The sequence below is a fragment of the Sparus aurata genome, chromosome 6, assembly GCF_900880675.1.
Source record: "Sparus aurata chromosome 6, fSpaAur1.1, whole genome shotgun sequence".
In the NCBI taxonomy this organism is placed as follows: Eukaryota; Metazoa; Chordata; class Actinopteri; order Spariformes; family Sparidae; genus Sparus; species Sparus aurata.
In genome coordinates, this window is record NC_044192.1 from 30,982,747 (window position 1) to 30,999,953 (window position 17,207).

The window sequence follows — 17,207 nt, forward strand, 5'->3', positions numbered from 1 at the left end:
CTGTCTGCAAGTTAAGCTTTAAGAGTGCACTGGCACTGATTTGTTAGAGCAGAATTAGAATTGAGTGCACAAATATGAGTGGAACAGATGATTCTAACACTCAAAACAAACTGTGTAACTTTGAGCCAGCAAAATGGAATCGTCACTCCTAGTGACTAAAGCTGCTTGCTCTCTTAGTCTGAATCCCCTGAACACAAATTCGAACTGAGCATCACTTGTTCAATTTAACTTGGAAGTGAAGAGTCATCCTGTTAGACCCTGCTTAGAGTTAGAGGGAAAGAAAAAATACTGAAAAATTATTTTTCAGAGTCGTTGTAGTTAAAACCATATGGCATTCTGGCCATGTTAGCTTTGGAGCCATCACACCATTATCTTAAAAAAGTGGATCCACACAGTTTGTACAGGTCCCAAATTGATTTTTAAAATGTTATCTATTCCTTAATATGGATCTCAATAATTTAGCATTTTCTGTGCTTGATTCAAACTCAAGCAGTTGCTCTGGTAATGACTGCTTTCAAACATTTATAAGCTGTAGTTTTGCAGGTAAACACACCACCCTCTTCTGCCTCTATCCTGGTCCTCTCGAGGTCACTCCTCCCCTGGAGCCGCTCTTCGTCGTCAAGAGTGTCTCTGGGCTTGTGAGGTAGAGCGGACCACTGGGCTGCCCTGCAGCTGCACCACCACCCGGCCTGTCAGCTCTACCTAACGTGCCCGGGACACTGGTGCTGCTACAACCAGTCATTACTTCATGTCTAATATGATATGTTGCGAAAAATGATTCAGCATAGCATCCCATCAGGAAGTGTTTTCCATAAATACCTGAATCAAAAGAAATACAGAAAACCAAGCACAGTAAGCCAAGATGGTAGGATGTCATCTGTTGCAAGAGTGAAACAAAGAGGCTCAGTAAATCAATTTATCACTTCTGTGTGTTGATTCACTGAAGCAAAAATAGCTTTGAAAGGGACAATTTTTTTTAAGAACAAGCCTTAGTTTTTACAATTATATTTTTTTCAGTGTTTCTAATACTCAATTGTAAAATCTGTGAATAATTAATGCCACGCTAATTAGATACTGATGAAAATATGTCCTCAGGGTTGCTTTCATCTGAACATAGTTGCCAGCCTCATGTGTCCTCCGCTTACATGAGAAGAACGCAATAGTAACTGTAGCTATTCTGACAAAAGCTAACCATGTCATTCATTTTTACTTAACTAGTAGCTTCAATGACTAGCTCATGTGTTGTAATACTACTGGTGAGTCCATGAAGACTTTTAGGGACCAAATGTCTTTTGGCTGATTTACACAGCAGTATGGATAAAGCAACAATATGAGTAAAAGAGAGCAGCTACATCAGAACTAAAAACAGCATTTTTACAAGGACAAGAAAAACATGCTGGTGCTCTGTGGAATAAAATAAATACTGTTGCTATTGCTGTCTGCTCGACATAGTTGTAGATGAGTGGAAAAAAAGTGCACTCAATGATCTTTTACCTTTTTCCTGTTCCAGTGAGCATTTGTAATTGCTCTTAAGGCCGATTTGCTCCGCCACTTAATCAGTAAAAGCATGAGGTGCTGTAAATGTCATCATTCGTTGGCCTGAATTTTAAATAAACAAAAACAAGCAAGCACTTTATTTTGCATCAAGTATTGCTTAAGTTTTAGATGTTTTAAAAATTGATTACTCTTAGTTATTTATCTTACAGTTAATTGGTTTTACGGTTATGTTGTCTAAGCATCCCTCTAGTTTATATTGAGTAGATCCACCGCAACTGGATATCCTATGATTCAGATCAGATAAAAATATCCAAAAACAACCAAAAGAACCAAATCTGAACCACCCTGTCCTGTGACCTTTTGTCTGTATTTTTGTTATGAAGACTGACATTGCATGTGGACTTTACCGTTGTGTATGCATAGGCCATTTCGTGCTTGGAAACTGCTTTGATTGTAGTGCAACTGACCTTAGTAGTACTCATTTAATGTAGAAAAGAAAATGTCATTATGGGTAGTGAATCCCAACTAGGGGGCGCTTCTTTCAATTCCAAGACACTACTCTTAAAACAATATTGTAACAATATATATAACTCTGGTGTTAAATGATGAAATATCTAACATGTTCAACCTTTGTTATATATTTTGTTGAAATGTGAACTTTCATTATCCCAAATGGACGATGTTCAAAACCAGAGAAATTCATAATTTTATTAAAGGTAATGGTGTGTTTCATTCTGTCGTCTGTTGCCACAACTTCCAGGTAAATGCTAGGTGATACTACTAGAGAGTGAATCACATTGGCTAGATTTTCATGGTCATGATGGTTGTTCAACAATAAAGACAACAGCTCCCATGATCTCATACAGTGGCATGACATCATCAAACTATGTATTTTGTTTTCATTGTATTGACTAAGAGACCCCCTAGTGCCGGAAGCTGCACAAATGTATGTATATACAGTATATCAACCACAGTGAACACTGTAGACTCTAAGGGAATTTAAATAATGTAATCAATGGACATATTCGACTGCTATCAAGAAAAAGACCATATTAAATTGTTAATTAATAAATACAGATTAGTTATACGGTCTTATCAGTCTCTCATCCATCAATGCAACACTGAGCACTTGTTTATTGATTGTTTCTGATGTGATTTTTAAAGGTCTCAGTAGTCAGAAGCTCTACTGTAACCATTACTTTAAACTTCAAGACGCAGTAAATGTTTAGGATCCCTTTTCCACTGAATGCCCCCAAGTGTGAATGTTTCCAAGGAAGTAAGCAACAGAGCTGAGCTGGTAGCACGATCTGAATGGATCTGTTTCTTTTCAGGGGTCAAGGAGTGATGACTTTATCTCAAAATGTTACTTCTCCTCAAGGCATGAGTCTAAGACATGGACCCATGTGCTCTCCTTGAGAAGGTAATAAACCTCACAAAGAGTCTATAAATAAAGTGAGAGCTTGGCTTGTTGTAGGGATAAATGAAATACATCCCTTGTTAGTAGTTCCTCCAAAACCCAAAGGTTTGGCTAAAGGAAAAGGCCACATTGCGTAGGGGAGACAAAGAAACACTCACTGTGAGTTTACAAAGAATGCTTTCTCTGTTTTTTCATATAAGGCTATGTCCAGCCAGGGGGCACTTACCCTACGTTTGTTCACCTCTGCAGCTCTAGTGAGTTTCCAATAGTCCAGACAAAGACGCGATGCTTTGTTTCCCAGCAGCGTTACACGAGTTGCAGCGGCAGACGTCTGCAAAGACTGGTCTCACGATTGGTAGTGCTTCGTCACACGTGAGCATGCCGACGAGCAGCCTAATTCCTTTGATACATGTTCAATACTAGGAATAATGTAATTTCATTAAAATAAAGGAATCATATACTCAGCTCCAATGCAATGCTTTCACTTTAATTTACTCTGTGTGCTTTGCCTGTAATAGCATGTTCCCATCATCATCTACAGTGGCAAAACAGAAGTTGAAGTGGTATAAATAATCACTGCTTTATTTCCTTTGAAGCAAAACACTGTATGTACCTTTGTTTGTGTGCATCAAAAAATGTCCTCACCTCGAAAACATACTCAAATGTTAAAACCATCAACTGTTGTTTATTCAAGGAGAACCGACTTGAGCATTAAGTTCTTTTACAGCAATGCCCTGAACTCAAATTCACACATTCATAAATAAATTAGAGCCCAAAATTGGAAAGAGTCTAGCACGACATTGATTTCATAAGTATTTATTACAGCTGGAAATGCAAATGAGTGAGTTGGTGGCAAAGAAACATTTGCATAACTTGCAACAAATGAGGCATTACGAACAAAATAGACATTTGGAATAATCACAACTAGACAGTGATCTTTTCTCCATGTACATCCTCAAATAAGTGAGTCCCATTTTCAAAAAGACAGAATTGGCTTAGAGAGTTTTCTTCGCTATTTAAAATCAAACATTTGTGATTCTTTGAAGATGGTGTCAAGTAAAAGTAATTTTTTTCACCCACAGCAAAAGTACAAGGAACTTAGATGATGTTAAAATTAGTTGCTATATTGTGGAGAAAGAACCGGATGTTGACCTAATTCCTTCTTTTAACAGCGGATGTCATTCACAATGTTTTGTCTTTGACCAAGACATTGTATTGTTGACCTTGGTGTAATCTTTTATTCCCACATCATTTCCAATTTGATCAGTTATTTTCATTGCATTTAAAGCTAGGGTCGATAAGTTATTATTGCATTACTTGCATTTATTCTTATATAGAATTATATAAAAATCTCTTAACATCCCAACAGCAATCAACAGATCACATTCTCTTCAAACAAAAGAAAAAAATGCACTACTTTTGTTTGTTTGGTTGTTGCAGGCCTGTAATAAGCTCATCCAGTCATCTCATTCAGCCTGATGAAATACTTCGAACCTGTCTTTCTTCCTGTGCAAGGTCATTGCACATGACGGGAGTCTTCCACAAGGCTAGGGGGATGTCTTGATAAAGCTTTTACTAGCTAGTAGCACAAAAATGGCAGAGAAGGAAACTTTTCTCAATACAAACATGCTAGCTTGACAGCGATGAGTGCTAACAATGGCCATGTTTGTTGTTTATGTTCATGTCACATTATTATGGTTACGATGTATAAGTGAGAAATTAAGTAGTTGGATATGTTTATCTTAACCTAAGTTAGTAGCACAAAGCACACCACCCCTGAGCATTGAGAACAGCCAGTCCAGCAGCTACAGACTCATTCAGAAGCTAACCAAGTTAGCACAAAGAGAACACGCTTAAAGTGAAACTCTTCCAAAATGCAACCTAGGCTTTTTTTGTGAATGTATATGAGTCAAACCTTAGTGTGAAAGCATAATTATGACGAAAGAGGCACTTTTAAGATTTACCGTATTTTCATTTTCGGGTCAAGCTAATTTTCTCAGTGAAAGGGGCACTTTTACGATAGCATCAAAATCGCTATTTTTAAAACACTAAGAAGGCCTGACACAACATGAAACTTTGCTCCTAGTATCACCAGGGTCTCTACACATGAACACAATCATTGAGAACATTGTTTGTGCACACAGAGTTTGCTAAAAAGAATGTTTTTCTAACAGCTCACCTTAGCAGTAGCTTGTTCCGCTCCCAGTTGTCATGGCAGCCAAGAAATATTGACCTCAGAATGCGACCTAACTTTGAGGAGAGTTAAGGTGACGAAACTACTGTAAATCTTAAAAGTGCCTCTTTTGTCATAATTATGCTTTTACATTAAGGTTTGACTCATATACATTCACAAAAAAAGCCCGGGTTGCATTTTGTTTCACTTTAACGTTACACTAGAGAGCAGTTACTGTTGGGCAGGTAGCCTTTTCAGTTTGAAGTAGGTTGATATTTTAGGTTGGCTACTTGCAAAATGTAGCTTGCTCTTCCTGGATTCTCTGGTCTTCCCAGCTTCAGTACACCCACTGACATTGGGTATTTTATTCTTTTAAGAAATGTATATATAGTTCTCACTTGTTTGTATTTAATTGTTTGTTTTTGTAAGTGCAAGCTTACATTTTAATGTATTGTTAAGATATTCTACATCATGCTTTGGCAATGTAAATGTCTGTGTTCCGTACAAATAAAGATCCACTGAACTGAATTGAATGCACTGAAACATGCGACTACCACCATAATAAATGTTGAATTTAACCTAGTGTGATCTTGGGTGTCATACTCAAAAAAGGACAACTAGATGTAAGCAGACACCGCAAGCCATTAAGAACCTGTCCCAAGCCAAAAAGGATCAAGTTCATACTGTAGTTCAACAATTTTACTGCCAGATATAATAAACGTATTCTTAAATCCACTCTTAATTAAATGATATAATGACTTAGTGCGACAGTGTAGTTTGAGAGGGTGCATGTTTCAAAGAACTAAACAGATTTATGTGCTGGTCTGTCCGGATAAATCCTGGCAACAGAGGACTCATTTCCTGCTTCATTCTTTTTTGGGGCCTCAAGCTCCTACCAAACCCATAATAACTTACAGGGACCTTTTCTAATCTTTGCCCCTTGATTCTGAACTTGAGTTGCAGAGCCTCTTCTCTTGCTGAATTTTCTATACACACCACATCCATGACCTCTTATTCTCATACATGCAATATTGCCTTGCCTGTTCATGTTACTAGCGAGTGTTGTTGTTTGAGTTATTTTATGTTCAGTTGTCTTTGCCTAATGCAGTTAGCTTTACATTTGACCATTTGACTTATTTATTCTGCTATATGTTGATGAAGGTTTTCAGTCATACAGGTCATGGTAACTGAGTGCTGTATCGTAGGCAGCTGGACTTGTTTCAGTTTCTTGAAGATGTTTCACCTCTCATCTAATAGGCTTCTTCAGTTCTAACTATCTGGAGGGGAGTTGCAGGCTTCTAAACTGTGTCTGGGAGTGTCCTCACAGAGTCGTTGAGGACACGTGTGAGCTCTGAGTTTCAGAGTTGTTGGTCAAACCGTCCTTCATGTGGGTTGCTAAGGCTAAGTAAGCCCAGGTATGAATGGTTGTTAAGCTGTCTGGTGAGGGAACTCAGAACAGCATTGTAGGTGGGTGATACGTAGTGTCGTAGGCCACCTCCTCTGTCCACAGATGGTTGTTCCAGTTTGACATAGATGGATTCTTTTACATATTATGATGCTATATTCTTCTAAGAACTGTTGCAATTTTACCCGCCAAGTTCTCCTCTGCTTAGTTTTACTGTTCTGTGCTCCATATCATTTGGGTCATGGGTCACAATCCTGCCCTGTTTCCAACAATTCTATAGTCCGACCTCTACAGTTCACCTCTGGCCACAACAAGTCAATCATCACACCCTCCAGGCCTCCTGCAGTGCGCCATTGACTGCATGACGCCATGATCAATTGATTCACAAAACTAAAGGCTATGGAAAAACTCCCTTTCACTGCTGCTGTCTTGATATTTAATGATTTGTAATGCAATAATCGCTGACCTAGACCGGGCAACAGTTTATTTGGATAGACAAGTTCCGTACGTTCCTTAGAAGCGCATTGAGTCATTTTCCCTAAAATCAAGCTCCTCACCCTTTACCCTGCAAATGTGACTGCATGACAATCGGCAGTTAAATTTAATTAACCTCTAAAAATCCTTAAAAAAGTGTAGCGTTGGTAAACACACCACACATTTGGGTTTTCATATGTCTAGTTTCTAGTGAGACAGTGGTGTCAATTGTGTTCCCGGTGCACAGAACAAATAATGTTTTATATTAGATGAGCAGAACTAAAGATTAAACGTTAGATGGCCTTAAGCAGGCTTCAGTTCGCAGACTACTGGCCAGCCAGTAAAAAGACTTCTTTGTGAGCTGGAAGTGGTGACGTCAAATGGACTCTTTAAAGACATAAATTCATAGTTAAACTGGCACAGCACAGCTGTAGGAGGATGAGTCTCAGTGTCCTCCTCCATTTCTTAACTTGCATAACTAATGAGCTTCAAGCTGTGGATATATTAAGCAGGACTAGTGAGTGCTCTCAGTTTTGCACACGCTAGCTCACAGTCCACTGTGTTGGCTAGCAAGATAAAGGGAAACCATATGTAATTCATTTCAATCAATTACGACTCGAATAACATGTTGGAGATGCTTGAATACAGCCACTATCAGGTGAGATGGACTGATTTTATTTTATTTTTTCTACATTAATGCAAAAGACAAAAGTGTAGCGACTGAAATGGAGACTAAAGTTGAGGCTAATATTTCATTTCCTTTTGTCGCTGAATAGCATTTAATTGTGACAGAATGTCCGTGAAAGACTGTGTCATTATCCCGATTATTGTTTATCTACACTTGCTAAACACAAGTCAGAACCGTTGGCCTAACAGAGAAAAGGCAGTAGCGTAGAAAAGGAAATGAATTGTCTTTAAAATGCTGCATGAACTTAAATTTATCATTATGGGTCATGTGATACAACTTCACATTGTCCCTTCTGTGGACATGTCAGGAGTCAGCCATGCAGCGAATGATGCTGTCCAAATAATCTTTGCTGCACATTTGAGATCAGACCTTTGTTTTCTTTTAAATTTCGAAAAATGTTACTGTAATATTAGGAGAAAGAGATGTGTTCAAATGCAAGACTTCAAAGTCTGCTTTTGAAATGGTGTTTTCAGTTCTAATGACAGGCATAATACAATAGAGATTAGTATTTTAACTGCAACTCAACCGTACAACTTGATTCCTTTTGATTTCCTTGAAAACCAAGCTTATGATTTAGACTTAAAATGGAATTATCGAACAAAAAAATGTTTACTAAGCTGCGATACGAAACGCAATAGAAGAAAAAAAAATATCTAAATCCAAGGTTCTAATGTGTCTACTATGTCTTGGCCGTGAAGGTGCAGTCCCACCTGGAGAATCCCACCAAGTACCACATCCAGCAGGCTCAGAGGCAGCAGGTGAGGCAGTATCTGTCCACCACCCTGGGTGGTAAAGCCGGCAGCCAGTGCCCCAGCCAACCCCCAGAGCACGGCATGCCACCCGGTCCCGGCAGCAGCGCCCCCAACAGTCCCATGGCTCTGCTCACCCTCAGCTCCAACTGTGAGAAAGAGGTACGCCTGCTCATTGCCAGACACGTTCATTACATTCAGATAACACGTCTGTACACACTTTAATTATTGAATCAAATGTGGTTTTGTGTTTTCTAGATGGATGATGTCATTGATGATATTATTAGCTTGGAGTCGAGTTACAATGACGATGTTCTCGGACTTATGGACCCGGGACTCCAAATGAACAACCAGGTCATTTTTCAAGTTAACCCAACCTTTAAAAGTATCCAATGTATGAAAAATATTACTGTGAAAGGGAAGTTTAGAAATAATTATTTATATACAAGGCACTTTCGTTTAACTGACATTTCTTTAATACTGCATAGCTCCCTGTGTCTGGTAACCTTCTTGATGTGTACGGCAACCAAGGACTTCCTCTCCCGGGCCTTGCCATCAGCAACTCCTGTCCAACCAGCATTAAGAGGGAATACTCAGGTAAAACAAAAAAATTACTGAAACATCTCTCACACAGCATCAGTACCTATTCTTTTTACTGTTGATTATCTGTACTGTACATTATCATTTGGGTTGAAGTCGTGGACTATGTGATTGCTGCAAATTCAAACTGCGAAATCATTTGACAGTCATTTGAGCACACTTCACTGTGACCAATAAGTGGCTCTAAGTACAGTCTTTTTGCAAACCTCACCTCATGTCTTCATCAAAAAGTGATTGAAACACACACTGAGAAAAGTTTCTAATTGTCTAAGAATTGATGCAGTATTTGGGCAATTATGGAGTAAATTATTTTGTTTTTTATGATTAGATCCTTGTAAAGGAGAAAACTGACACCCCTCCGTTAGATTGTAGAAGGTGAAAGCACGACTATAGGCCAGTGTCAATATTGTGTGCAATTTGGAAATGCACGAGATACCATTAAGTCAATCATTTGCCAAATAATTACTCCAGCTCCAGGCATGAAGCAAGTACTGGACAAGCCTGGATCCTGTGGCCAGTATGAAAACTATCAAAGGCCAGAGGGTTTTCCAGTAGGTAAGCAAAGTGATAATGACGCAAGTGGAAAAGATGATGTTTTGTTAACTGTAAAAGCTGTTTTCAGTCAGATTTTCAGAAACTGTAAATTTGTGTATGACTAAATCGCACACAATATGAAAGAAGTGTAATTGTAGAAAATCAGCTTTATTTCCCGCTGTGATTCACATGATAATAATAATGATTTATTATTGGCTGTGACTTTCCGGCATAACATAACGTAAATAAAAATGTCCTAGCTGTAACAGATTGACCGTGCATTATGCGAACTGCCAATATGTAATTCCATTAATTTGACACACAGTAGTACGGTATTACCCATTAAATGAAAAGATTACTCATGTTTCTCTTTGCTCCGCAGAGGCTGAAGTTCGTGCTCTTGCAAAGGAAAGACAGAAGAAGGACAACCACAACTTAAGTACGTCGATCAAAATAGAATCACATTTTACTTTGCAGTGTAGTTCTGTGTTAAAATGGCTGCTGACATTCAGAGAGAACAGGCATTTTAACAGCTTCGAGATGTTTTCATGAAATATCGAAACAGCCTTGATGTCTGAGATAACTTTCATTAAAATATAATTTGTCACTGTTATAGGAAGCGTATTAATATGATGTTGATTTTTTTCATTTCAATTTTATTTCCAATTTTCATGCATTTCAGTTTTTTCCAGTTTCCCTGTATTTCCAGTTTTTAATGAATAAAAAAAAACAAAGCAGGAAGATAAAACATTTTTTATCAAATTGTTTGATCTGTGAAAAAGTGTATTGATTTAAATCTTCAAAGACTACAAAGGCTTCTTTACTAACTGTACACTCTATATGACAACGTTTTAGTTGAACGAAGACGGAGATTCAACATTAACGATCGCATCAAGGAGCTGGGAACGCTGATACCCAAGTCAAATGATCCGTAAGTGTTTTTTGTATACATCTTAATGATAAATGCATGTCTTGCCGTCAGTTTATTCATTCAACTTTGTTTTCATGGCCTCCCTTTCACATGCTTCAGTCTCCTTAAAGTGTCATGACATATTTGTTTGGAGGGGCCGTAAAGGAGTCCTGTGCTGTTCTGGTCAGCCGGTCAGCTGACTCTGACTGTAAACCTTTGTCTCCTGTATACCCCAGAGACATGCGCTGGAATAAGGGCACCATTCTGAAAGCATCAGTGGACTATATCAGGAGGCTACAGCGGGACCAGCAGAGAGCCAAGGAGCTTGAGTGCAGGCAGAGGAAGCTGGAGCACGCCAACCGCCATCTGATGCTCCGTATACAGGTAGGCCATTGATCTTTGGTGGAGCAAGCCACCAAACAGTACAATAAGCAGAGCCTTACTGAGTACTTTACGCATACAAACAGTATTTCCACAGAGTATTTCATTCCTCTATTTTTCCACCAGAGGCTAAAATTAACAGTTGTCATTCTAATGTGATAAAGTACATTGCTTGAAATATATAATTCATTGGACAGGTCACCATGAAATTTTAAAAAATCTGTGCTTCCCAGATGTTGAATCCCAGTAGCGCGGGAAGGGGGGTGCTGCCGGGGCTGCAGCCCCCCCTGGTGGTGGCTGCAGGGTGTAACATCACTGTAAACCTAAATGTTTGAAATAAATATACCGTATTGACCGAATATAGGACGACCCTGATTATAAGACGACCCCTCTTTTCAAGATTAATCTTCAGAAAAAGACTCTGATAACCAAAATTCGTTTCTCAATAACAAACTCAAATACCCTCCTGTCAATCTCTTGGAAGCGGCCGCTTAGAGGACCACGATAAGCTTTTCTCCTACTGTTAGCACTTTCAGACGGTCTTTTTGGACCCGCCATCTTCGGACGTTACACTCCGTAACTCCATATTTCTTGGTTGGCTGACAGTTGTTTGGCACCTCCGCTGCATTGATCACCATTATCTTAAAATTAGCATCATAGCTCTGCCTCAGATGTCTGTTACCTTGCCTTACTTTTGATCCACTTTGCTCCGTAAAATCACCGCGTCTCTCCACTTTTCATCTCCTGTCACTTCTTCTCCGCTGTGATTGACAGATAACCCAGCCACAGTGTCAGTGGCGTCTCTACAATAAGCTGGCGCCCTCTGCCGTTGCGGTCTTGTAGCGACCCAGACAACTATCAGCGTGTGTCAACGGTTAGACCCCGATTATAAAACGACCCGACCCCACTTTTCATTCATTCAGTTGGCAGCCCCCCCCTATTTAAAACATCGTCCCGCGTGCCTGTTGAATCATACTGATTTTGGTGATCCCTTGACTTTTTTCGCTTTTTTCTAATATTAGTGGTTTTGAGGGAAACGTCTTCATAGCTATTGAATTGACTGACACAAATGTTGGTACATTCATGAATATTGTAGTAACTTTGGTGACCCTTTAGGGTGACCATTAGGTCAACATTTCAAACTATTTCACATTTTGGCTCGCAGTCCAAAATGAATGACTCTCCCATTAGTCTCATCTTAGCATTGTGTTCAGTGATAATTAGCAAATGTTAGCATTCCAATATGCTAAACTAAGACAATAAACATGATACAAGATTCTTCCTGCTGAACATCAAAGTGTGAGTAATGTCACAGTGAGTTTAAGCAAGCAACAACTGGATATAGCTCAAAGGTCTCACAGAGCCACTGGCAAAGTGAAAAAGAATCTTTCCCAGTGTAGCATTACATTGATTAAATTGTAAATGTGTTGTCTACTTTTTCTAATTTTTTATTTAGTAAGATAGGAAGACAACTGAAGAAGTGAAAGTCTTGACAAAGTTTCCTTAGGTGACCCGTTGGAGGATCATTGCATTGTCTCACAGCAGGTTCTTGGGTTCGATTCCCAGCTGGGGAAGAGTCTTTCTGTGTGGCGTTTACATGTTCTCTGTGTGTTTGCGTGGGTTTCCTCAGGGTGTTCTGGCTGCTCCCACCCTCAGGAACAGGTTTCACTACATTGTGCTCAGTCTCATTGCATTCTTTTTTGTCTAGGAGTTGGAGATCCAGGCCCGTGCTCATGGTCTTACAGTGGTGTCATCCCCATCTGTCTGCACATCAGATCTGATGGCGCGAGCCATCAAACAGGAGCCCGTCCTCGGCGACTGCCCCTCAGATCTCTACCAGCATAACTCGACTCCTGACATGTCCCCTCCCACCACACTGGACCTCAACAACGGCACCATAACCTTCGATCAGATGCCTGCAGACAGCGGGGATCCCGGCCTATATGGAAACTCCAGGACCTGTCAAATGAAGGAACTGGTAAGGGACAACATCCTGGCGCCAATTTCCCCTAGTGATCCCCTGCTGTCCTCGATGTCCCCAGAAGGTTCCAACAACGTCAGCAGCCACCACAGTTCCTGCTCGAGTATGGAGGAGAAGGAACAAGGTTGTTAGCACTGTCAAATGCCAGGGGCTTTACTGACACTTTCCATCTCACGCATCCCGGTCAGGGAGAGTGACTCTGTATTTTTTTGTATATGTTGCCCATTTAATGCTGTTCAAATACTATTTGTTAATGTTATTGTGACATTTCAGTTCCTTGATTGTACACAGTATTTTATGTTTAATGTAGACAGTTAAGAATCACCTGACAATCATATACAAAGTGAGCTGTCATTACAGAATTGTCAGATCAACTTTACAGTTTGAGCCTGTTTATTTTTCTCTTCTTTTAAACAAAGGTTTTCATATTTACTTCTTCTAGACAGAATACTAGATGACTGACTCTTCTCTGAAACTTCTGAAGGCTTCATTGAAAGAAAATGTGCAAAAAGAAGTTGCTACTGGCTACACTAATTGCCATGGAATAGAAATTGACCTCCCCCACAGTTACTTGAGTAGAACACCACTGTCATTAATACAAATCCCCGGTCTGTACACTGTAAAGCTTCATTATGGAATTCAGTGGAATCAACTTTTCTTCTTTTCAAATTAACTTAACTTAAATTTGTTTTGTTTTTTTGAAGTTGATTAAACATTAATCGTTTTTTTTTATTTTCAGACCACTTCTGAATTCATAAACATGAGTTCTTTTAACTTGAAGTCTTTTGACTTGAAATGCTGAGTTCAATCATCTCACACAAGTATAAGTTAAATAAGAATAAGAACAATTCATCACCATAGTGACTGACTTCCCACATGCATTTTGACTTCCCAGCATGCATTTTTTAAGAGGTGAATCTCTCCAGAAAACCTTCTTTTTTCATAGTTCTAGGAAACACATATCATGGAAACTTGTTGTGCGTCTTTAATACATTTCAAGATTAATCATGGTTGAAACATGGTTGTTTCTTGTTTTACAATAAAGAAAATAATTCTAACCATCATAATGATGAGGTTAATATTGAATTCAGACTTTAGCCATCTGATCAAGCCACTGCCGTTAGAGTTGCTTCATGTAATGTCTCTATGCTGATCCTGCAACAGTCAACTCCAAAAGGAGCTACTGCTGCTGCACTCAGCAATGCAGCACCGTTGTGCTTCATGTAATGTCTCTATGCTGATCCTGCAACAGTCAACTCCAAAAGGAGCTACTGCTGCTGCACTCAGCAATGCAGCACCGTTGTGCTTCATGTAATGTCTCTATGCTGATCCTGCAACAGTCAACTCCAAAATGAGCTACTGCTGCTGCACTCAGCAATGCAGCACCGTTATGCTTCATGTAATGTCTCTATGCTGATCCTGCAACAGTCAACTCCAAAAGGAGCTACTGCTGCTGCACTCAGCAATGCAGCACCGTTATGCTTCATGTAATGTCTCTATGCTGATCCTGCAACAGTCAACTCCAAAAGGAGCTACTGCTGCTGCACTCAGCAATGCAGCACCGACCCCTCAAAGAAATCTTCAAACGTAATAAGATATCAAATGTATTGTCAGTGTCACTGAACTTTCATTGATTCAACTTGATATCTTACATACTTACCTGAAGATGTATTTTCAAGTTCAGTTAATTTCAAATTGTGTTTCACAAAAAAAGAAAACTTAAAAGATTTTAAACTTTTATTCATGAAATATATAAATTAAGTTAACTCAAATATTAATAAGGCGGAAAATGAACTTAGACTTTTAAGTTGAAACAGCACAAAATTATTTACAGTGTAACAGTTAGATGTCAGACGTAATATAGGTGCTAACTACAAACAAAACTCAAAGTAAACATGTAATGCTGTGATCCAACCCTCTAACTGAAGGTACATAGTGCAGGAAAAAGAGACTGAGTCACCATTCACCCTATTACAAGACACTGTACCATCAGCATGATTTTGAGGTCGTTGTTTTAAGGTAAAAATGTTACATAATGTTGCTTTAAATATTAAAGGATCAAATGTTGGATATTATTGTATATTAGTAATATTTTTGAAACATATTTAAAATCGTATGATTTTTTTACCCTGTGTTTTGAATGTATTCTGAAGAAATCAAGCATTGAGCAGAAGTCTCGTCATTACTATTTTTAGATAATATTTTATTACTATTATCGTTTATTTATTTTGTTTTTTCTTTGTCCACCGAGAGCTTATTTTCTTCTGAGATTTATACAGTACCAGTAGTACAGAGAGAGGTTTCTCTGAGGAGTCTTTAAATTCATAACTGCACACATTACCCTGTATTGTTCTAACATAATGTCAGACGTCACAACTTAATTTGTACTTTATCAATACAAGGTAATTGTATCCCATATTGTCACCACTATTTGTGATGTGTACTACAGTGTTTTATAAAATGTGGGTCAGGCACACACAATCAATTTAATGACAAGAGCACTACATATATTATACCTGGTCTTGTGGCCAAAACGTATCAATTGCTTCATAGGTATTGATGAATTTAATCTTTATCTGACATGTATGCTGGGGAAATCATCTCTTGTGATGTCTGTGCAGAACATACATTTTTGTTATTGTTTGTTATCTCTTACCAGTATTTTACAACAACAAAAAAAAAAATTTCAATGCTGATATATTGTATATAGTGTCTTTTGTGAATAAAGAATGAAAATGACATAATGTTGTTGGTTGTTGTTTCGTGGTGTGAAACCTACAAAGGATCCATTGATATATTTTGCTATAATCATTTAAGGATCATGAAAACAAGCTGCAGCTACAGTGTAGCTACAGCTACTGGTCCACTCTGTCTAGCTACTGGTCCACTCATACCGGTCTTTTTTTGGACTCCACAATTAACAATCCATCACTGCGGTGCAGGCATCTCGCCTCGCACCCCTTAGGATTGTATGTGGATTGTTTCTATTGCGCATTTGATGTACTGTAAACATGGCAGAGGTTACGCTACGTACAGAGTGTTTTAACTTCTCTCTTTGTTTCAGGTGATTGTCATTACCCGCAGCTTGTGGTAAGGCATTTTGCTTTCACAGCCTTTTCTCCTCTATAGGTGTGAATTATCAAGCTAGTTGAGTGTACTCAGAAGCTGCTTCCTCCTTTGTTTGTATTATTGTTTATTTTCCCGTTTTAACCCGCTGTTTGGCTTGTGTCCCCCCCCCTCGTGTGTTCGTGCACAGTGAGTGGGGCTGGTGAGCTTAAGTTGGTCGCGGGTGGTGCTTTTTTGCCGACCCAGTTTATTGGTAATTAAGTTAATAGGTAGTCTACATTCCCAACGTTGCGAACCGGGCGGCGGACCTCCTGTCCAGGACGGGTCCTCTCCCGGGAGATTGGAGGCTTCACCCAGAGGGGGCGGCCCTCCTGTGGGCTCGGTTTGGTATGGCCCAGGTCGACCTGTTAGCCTCTGCGGTAACAACACACTGCAGGATGTGGTTCTCCCTAATGGGCAGAGGGGGTTCTCCTGGTCTGGATGCTCTGTCTCACGAGTGGCCGGACCGGTTGTTGTACGCTTTTCCCCCACGCTTGTTGATTTCCCAGGCTCCACAGGGTCACCATGGGCCGTTACAGGGTGCTGCTGATAGCCCCTTGGTGGCCGAGGAAGCACTGGTTTCCCATGCTCCTTCGCCTGGTCCACGGTCAACCCTGGGCCCTACCAGGCAGGTCGGACCTCCTCAAAGGCGGGGGCCAGATTTGGCATCCCAGACCTGCTCTTCTGCAGCTCTGGGCATGGCCCCTCCTCAGTCCTGCTCTCAGAGATTAGATGAAGCCGTTCTGAGGACTATAGGACATGCCCGAGCTCCCTCTATCCGTGCCAATTATAACCAGAATTGGGGGTTTTCTTGACATGTTGTCGACATGTCGGTGTCTCAATTCATTAAAGGGGCCTGTCACCTGCTTCTGACCAGGTCCCCCAGAACTTCATCGTGGGACCTCTTGTTGGTGTTGAGGTCCCTGACTCAACCTCCAAATGAGCCCCTTGATCAGTCTGCCCTCAAGTTCCTGTCTCACAAAACAGCTTTCCTCTTGGCTATATGTTCAGCTAAACGAGTGGGCGAATTAAACGCTCTGTCTGTGAGTAGGGATTGTTTGAGGTGGAAGGCTGATGACACTGGTGTGTCTCTTTGGCAGAACCCTGCATTTCTGCCTAGGGTCGTAAACCCTCAGATAGTGAACCAGGTTATTGAGATCAGTGCTTTTCGACCTGACCCTACTTTGTGCCCCGTGCGGGCACTCAGTGCTTACATTGCACGTGCTCAATCTCTGAGGTGCTCACATTCTCAGCTGTTTGTGTTTTTACGTGGTAACAATTTGGGCCTCCCCG

The 17,207-nt window shown here is 40.0% G+C and overlaps 1 protein-coding gene across 2 annotated transcripts in view; it reads left to right on the top strand.

The window, feature by feature from the left end:
* mitfa (melanocyte inducing transcription factor a) overlaps nt 1-15,477 on the top strand; it is a 32,561-nt gene extending 17,084 nt beyond the window's left edge. Inside the window, exons 3-11 of one of the 2 annotated variants that reach the window (XM_030418946.1) lie at nt 8,353-8,565; nt 8,662-8,757; nt 8,892-9,000; nt 9,475-9,558; nt 9,920-9,976; nt 10,393-10,468; nt 10,684-10,831; nt 12,537-12,933; nt 13,252-15,477. In XM_030418946.1, coding sequence (XP_030274806.1) covers nt 8,353-8,565; nt 8,662-8,757; nt 8,892-9,000; nt 9,475-9,558; nt 9,920-9,976; nt 10,393-10,468; nt 10,684-10,831; nt 12,537-12,933; nt 13,252-13,271 — 1,200 coding nt within the window. In that variant the 3' untranslated portion in view covers nt 13,272-15,477. Of the gene's footprint in view, nt 1-7,504; nt 7,625-8,352; nt 8,566-8,661; nt 8,758-8,891; nt 9,001-9,474; nt 9,559-9,919; nt 9,977-10,392; nt 10,469-10,683; nt 10,832-12,536 lie in introns of those variants that run through there. The other variant, XM_030418947.1, reaches the window with a different exon arrangement.
* The last annotated feature ends 1,730 nt before the right edge of the window (nt 15,478-17,207 follow it).